We start from the raw sequence: 6,795 nt of genomic DNA on the forward strand, positions 1-6,795 counted from the left end.
TAAATAAAATAATAATATGGTATATTGAAGCATAAGTATATTACAATAATTGCACTATGTTAACTAAAATTTAAAAAGGTATAATTAATACTAATTAACACGGTCTTTAATTAATACAAATTAAAGCAGTCCTTAATTAATACATTTTACAACACCTTAATTAAAACAAATTACATCGTGTCATTAGTTAATCCAAGTTAAAGTATGTCCTTAGTTAACTAATACAATTTAGCTACTTTGTCTTAATGATTCACCCTTCATTATGATCATGGCATACATAGGGAGGTTCGTCGGTGTCTTCCATGGACCTAGGTTGACGTCCTCTCCGAAAGAAAGTAGCGCGTTGAATTGATTGTAGCCTTCCTCGTCAACGACATTCTCCACTCCGATAATCTTTCTTTTTTCTTGAAGAACCATGTGACACTCCTCCTTGTTAGTCGGGTCCAGGTCCTTTATATAAAAGACTTGCATATCATGATTCGCAAGTACGAATGGTTCTTCTATGTATTCAATGAGTTTTTGTCCACTGTAGTCATACCGTACTTGTCGCTCTTCACGCCCTGTGCGAGTCTGACCTATTGGTACCGGAAAAGAGGAACCTTTAACACTCCATAGTCGAGCTCCTATATCTCCTCTATGAATCCGTAGTAGGTCTCCATATTTCCATTGCAGTTGTAGGTATCTATACAAATATCGCTATTTTTGTTGGCACTCTTATTATCATGAGCTCTCGTATAAAATGTATAGTTATTTATATCATATCCTTGGAATATGAGGATTGTAGTTGACGGTTCATGCTCTCGTGCGATCCAAATATCAAACTGCCCTAGGTTTCTGGTGCGTAGCATCTTTTGGTGTTCTTCGACATACGGTTCACTAGAACTGATTGTTGTAGAACTGTGAAATGTGCTTGCGTGAATGAAACAGGGTCATTAGTGTGGAATGAGTTTGCACCTATCATCCCTTTCCCCTGTAGACTCCCCTCATGGCGAGATACAGGCACACCGATCGATTTGAAATTCATGTAGTCGACGCAGAAATCAATGACCTCTTCGGTTCCCTAGCCCTCGGCCATGCAGCCTTTTGGCTGATTTTGGTTACAAACATATTTCTTCAGAACTCCCATGAACATCTCAAAATGGTACATCTGATGCAGAAACACGAGACCAAGAATCTATATCTCTTTCACAATGTGAACAATGAGATGCACCATGATATCAAAAAAGGATGGAGGGAACAACGCCTCAAGCTGGGATATAGTCTCAACCATGTCTTCCTGTAGCTTATCTAGCTTGGTCGGATCGATGGCCTTCTGTGATATTGCGTTGAAAAATGAACATAGATTTATGATTGGGTTTCAAACCTTCAGCGGCAGAATACCTCTAATTGCAATTGGAAGCATCTATGTCATCATCACATGACAATCATGAGACTTCGTGCCAGTTAATTTCAAACCTTTCATGTTTACTAGACTCTTTATGTTGGCGGAGAAACCGGATGGAATTTTGATTCCATGCAAGCACTTGCACATTGCAATTTTCTCCGTATTGCTCAAACTGTAGCTAGCGGGACCAAGATATTTGTCGTCTTCTTCCATATCTTAGGGATGTAGATCCTATCTGAGTTTCAAATATTTTAGGTCCTTCCGTGCTTGGAGTGTATCCTTTGTTTTGTTAGTTATGTCTAGTAACGTACCAATCAAGCTATCACACACGTTCTTCTCAATATGCATGACATCGATTACATGTTGAACCACCAAATTCGGCCAATAAGCTAAGTGATAAAAAACATTTTTTTTTTCCACATAGGTGCTCTAAGATTAGATTTTGGAACCGGTATACTCCCGCGTCCATTTCCAAGGATAACCCTAAGTCCCTTTAACTTCTCATATACATGTCTCCCAGTGTGATGCATAGGAGGTGATCGAGTCTCTACTTTCCCATCAAAAACTCTCTTGTTGCTGCGGTACAAGTGATCCTTGCGAAGAAATTTACGATGACCTAGGTACATCATTTTTCAGCTATTCTTTAGCCACAAGCTCTCTATTTCATCTAAGCAATACACGCATGCATAGTAGCCTTTGACAGTCTGTCCCGATAGGTTGCCAAGGGCTGGCCAATATTTGATTTTTACGAACAATATTACATGTAGGGTGAAGTTCTCTCGTTTATATTCATCTCATACCTGCACACCATTGTTACACGGTATTACAAGATCTTCCATTAATGGTTTTAGATAAACATCCATATCGTTGACAGGTTGCCTTGGCCCTGGTATCAGCACCGGCATCATAATGTACTTCTGCTTCATACACAACTAAGAAAGAAGGTTGTAGATACATAGAGTCATAGTCCAAATGCTATGACTGCTGCTCATATTGCCGAATGGATTCATCTCATCCGTACTCAACCCAAATCATATATTCCTCACATCTTTTTCAAAGGGCTTCTTGTATTTCCTATTGATGGTTCTCCACTACGTAGAATCAGCGGGGTGTCTCAGCATTACATCATCCTTGCACTCCTCGGCGTGCCATCGCATCAGTTCGGCATGCCTTTTATTCGCAAATTGTAGGAAACAAGCCCTTGGATAGATTGTAGCAATTAGTTTAGGGCATGTATATGACAGCACTAATTGCATCCCGAAGTAGCACCACCTGTGCAAATACATTTTCATTATGTAACAACATCTCAAAAGCATACACAAAATCAAGCATTCACCTCATACAAAAACCCCACGACACGACAAAACCGGCAAACTGAAAATTCAAACATACCGTAGCAAATCTGCTTCAAAATTTTGTATTTTCTTACTACACAAAACATATAAAACTATAACATTTCTTTAAACTAGAGAATGAGAGCTACAACTTCTACGAATACATGATATTTAAATTCTGAAATTATCTATGCCTAACATGCAATTGAAAACAGATGACTGAATCTGTCTCCCGCATCTTGACAGCAACATTCAGACAAGTATCACGGACAAACCACAACTCCAAATGACATGAAAATTTTACAAAAAAATATATAACACCATGATCTACAACTTTAGTTTTGATGGGTCACAACTCAGAGGTCTACAAAACCTCTGAATCATCCCTCGAACAGAGACTGTTTATCTGAAGCTAAAACTGCGACAGCAAATTTCAACAGGGCATATCTCACAAACCACAAAGGCTATGACAGAGAACTCTACATGAATGGAAACATAATTCCAAGCCCTACAACATTCTAGCTATGAAAATTTTGAGGAAACATAGCTAAGGTCATCGAATCGACTGCAGAAGCAGCACTGCTCAAACTGAATTTCCTGAACTGAAACAGAACATACTGCTGACTTCAAACAGTCATATCTCCTAAATCGTGCGAGTTAAAATTCTGAAATTTTTATAGCAACTAGAAAGTGGAATTAACTACAACTTCCTAGCTGACAGATTCTGCAGGAAAAATCATTTTAGTCACCAAAACAAAAAAACAATCACAGTGCTCAATATGCCAATGCAGAACAATACATCCACATATATATCTGTTGGCACGGAATTGGGCAACGCCTCGCCAACATGTTTTCTGTCAAGGATACTTATCGCTTTTTGCAGTGACGTACGACTTGTTTACAAGCAAACAAGCGAAGGGAAAAAAAGAAAAGAAGAAGTTTGCACCGAAGCATTTCAAGGGAAAAGAAGAAAATGTTCAACTCACCGGATGGTTCGGTATGAATGGAATGAACACCGGAGCTTTTTACACAGAGATATTACAGAGGCTCGGATGACTCAAGATAACTCACCGGATAGTTCGGCGATGGAGTTCAAGTTACACCGGACAATCCGGTGTTCACAATGAGGTCATGAGTGGGGTTCCAACAGCTTTTTCCAATACGAACATAATTATCCGTAGCATCCGCTGGTACTCCATAAACTAGCTGAAGTAAAGTTCCAGTAATTTTCTGCAAAGGAGATAACCCAAGTTGTCCAGCTACATTTCTTCTCTGCACAAAATAGAGGTCATGTCCTTCTACAGCTTATGCAATGCGCAAAAACAGAGACCGTGACATTCTAAACCTGTGGTGAAAAGAAAAATGAGCACAGGAGGTTCAACAAACAAGATGAACAAAACTATATGGACAGATTGTAAACCTATGACGGAAGAACATTGGGTCGTATATTGGATTATCTGAAAAATAATCTTGGTATAGTCTTCCATGCCCTCCAACTCTATCGTGTTGAAGTTTCTGCCGTCCAGGCCGGAACCTCCATAGAGTTGAGCGTTACCGAGCTGGTGTTGTTGGTGGACTAGCTGCCTTGCAACAAGAAGCACTTTATCGTCATCATCCGACGACGACGAATCCAACACATATTGCATGGTTAATCCGTGATGACTCATTTTTAATCGATGTTGGAGGAGTAGCAGAGAGGATGATGAAGAATGATGTGAAGGAGCAGCAACCAGATGGCTGCCTATATATAGAGCGGAGATATAACCGTCGGAAAACCGTATAAAAAAACTAATCGTTAGAATATAGCCATTGAAAAAAAAATAGCAGTTGAAATAAAACCGATGCAAGAAACAACTATTGTATATTAATAAAATATAGTATTTAAGATATAGAGATTGAGATTTAGCTAATATGCTATAGTGTGTACAAATATGGAGAGAAATATTTTAAAGTGAATAGCTAAATAAAAATATAACCAGCCAAATTTAACTAATCTGCTCAAGTTGCTCTTATTCGGTGCAAGTTTACCATGCATATACATATGGCAAAGCCGCGTTACTGTTTTCGAAGTATACCTGCATGCCGATTGCCTCCTCGAGTGGGCTGGCGTGAGAAACTATCATCTGGAGAGTTACATGATTAATTGTCCCACCACGTGATCTTCACTTCAATCTCCCCGTTCCTGCCCACAAGACGCTTCACGTGCTGACCGTCAAGCTCAGGATAGAACTCCAGATAGCCTTTCGCGATCTCATCGCCGGAGCGAGCACGCAGATCCGCCTCTACCGTGAGGGGCCATGCTAACGGCACCGCGAGGACGGATCTGGCCAGCGGAATCGTCGACAATCCCTCCAGCCTCGCTCTCGCGAGTACGCTCTCGTCGGATTCGCTGTCGAAGAGCACGATTCCAACCTCGAACAGCCGGCTACGCGCGGTGATCCTCCCACGGACACAGGCGGGGCCGCCATCCTCTCCATGGACGAGCTTCACCTCGACGACGCCTTCGACCGCGTTACTCAGCACGGCGTAGGTCACCTCTGCAGGGCCGCAGCGAGTGTCGACGGTCTGGGAGATGGCCTTGTCATGCTCCACGCTCGGGTGGTACACGTCCCAAGAAATCTTGCCAGTTTTGTTACCACCCTCTTGCGAAGAAGGTGGTGGTTCTTGGCTGCCATCGTCGAGGTCAAGCGTAATTGCAACACTCCCATCCGCGGAGATAGCTCGATGTGGACCAGTTAGCACGAGTCCATCCTGTTCACGTGATGGATATCTCAATTAATCTCGGATAATCGAGCTATACGAATGAATCAGGCTGTCCGAATCAAAGAGGAGAATTAATTTTTTTTAACAAACAGTGAATCATGCATACACCCAATCAATCCGATTAGGCTCCACTACTGCATGAGAGAAAGAGAGATTACTAGTAGCATTTGAACGGAACCATCCTGCAAGTCAGTCGCACCTGAGCACGGGAAGAAGGGTGGAAGCGGGTGGGCTGATCACGTTCGCGGCTGTAGACGACCTGCCCGCGCTTGCCGTCGGAGACGCTCACGGTGCCGCAGGGAGGCGCCCCAGCTGCTCCGCCGACGAGGCGCAAGGAGAACACCTCCACCAGCTGTCGCCCATAAGCCGGCACCCGGGCGGCAGCGCGCAGCTGCTCGGCGGTCGGGCCAGCGTAGCCGGTGGCAGAAACCATCGTCTGGGAACTTCCAAAGTTCCAAGTCGCTCTATGCGCCCCTTCGCGCTACCTCGTCCGTTCCTTTTTTCTTTTCTACACTTGTTAGAGTTCCTTTTGACTTTCGTAAGAGCGGAAGAAATTTACTTACTACTAAGTAGAGAGGCTTCAAACATGTAGTTTTTTTTAAGACAATCGTGCAATAAATAATTGACAAAAAAATATTTTTTTTAAACATGCAGAAGAGCTACGTATCATTAAATTAAGATAAAAAAATATTCAAATACAAGACCGTACCGATGGTCGTGTTAGTTTTTATCAAAAAGCGCGTCACAGACGACCACACTCAAAAGAACTCAACCGATCAAAGAACCTAACTCTACTACCCTCCTAAGCACCAAAGACAAGCCTCATCATTGATCTCCCGCAGCAGGGATGGGACACTAGGCCTAACACCATCGAAGGTACATCGGTTCCGATGCTTCTAAATGGACCAAGTAACGAGGATGACCAAGGAGTTGAGACCCTTGCGGCCTCTATGGGGGCTTTGTGTTGTGCTCGCCTCCACCAATCCTGAAAGCTACTGTCAAGATGTCACGGTGCCAAACCCTGCATCCCAACGTGCTAAAGCACCTTAAACCACACCTCTCTAGCAAACACGCAGTTCGTAAGAAGGTGTTGTATCGTTTCCTTCGCTTGATCACAGAGCGGGCAGCTAGATGGGTATTGAAGGCCTCGGTGCGCTAGGCGATCTGCAGTCCAACACCTGTTCAGTGTGGCAAGCCAAATGAAGAATTTAACCCTTAGCGGTGCTCACGTCTTCCAGATTCTCCTGCAAGGTTCGAAGCCGATGGCACATATGAAGAACCGGCGATACACTGAGCGTGTCGAGAACTTTCCTG

The 6,795-nt window shown here is 42.9% G+C and overlaps 1 protein-coding gene across 5 annotated transcripts; it reads right to left on the reverse strand.

Annotated features, from left to right (window-relative positions):
• Positions 1-2,217: 2,217 nt before the first annotated feature.
• On the reverse strand, positions 2,218-6,040 carry LOC133903352 (60 kDa jasmonate-induced protein-like). Of its 5 annotated transcripts, XR_009907226.1 has the most exons (5): positions 5,681-6,040; positions 4,794-5,469; positions 4,139-4,459; positions 3,705-4,063; positions 2,218-2,656 (listed from the first exon to the last, which is right to left on the reverse strand). XR_009907226.1 is itself a non-coding variant. In XM_062344689.1 (2 exons), the coding sequence occupies exons 1-2, from the start codon at positions 5,912-5,914 to the stop codon at positions 4,858-4,860; spliced, it is 846 nt and encodes a 281-aa protein (XP_062200673.1). In that variant the 5' UTR covers positions 5,915-6,040; the 3' UTR covers positions 4,556-4,857. The 5 variants fall into 5 exon arrangements, 1 of the variants encoding a protein (XP_062200673.1); XR_009907227.1 differs by having other exon boundaries at positions 2,218-3,990; XR_009907225.1 differs by having other exon boundaries at positions 2,218-4,063.
• Positions 6,041-6,795: the final 755 nt, after the last annotated feature.

Source organism: Phragmites australis, chromosome 21, assembly GCF_958298935.1.
Source record: "Phragmites australis chromosome 21, lpPhrAust1.1, whole genome shotgun sequence".
In the NCBI taxonomy this organism is placed as follows: Eukaryota; Viridiplantae; Streptophyta; class Magnoliopsida; order Poales; family Poaceae; genus Phragmites; species Phragmites australis.

What these genes read in the sequence shown, in the direction of transcription:
- LOC133903352 (XM_062344689.1), bottom strand. Translation starts at nt 5,914, where the DNA reads ATGGTTTCTGCCACCGGCTACGCTGGCCCGACCGCCGAGCAGCTGCGC. An exon ending in ACCCTTCTTCCCGTGCTCAG is followed by an intron (nt 5,470 to 5,680) that starts GTGCGACTGACT and finishes TCACGTGAACAG; the next exon opens with GATGGACTCGTGCTAACTGG.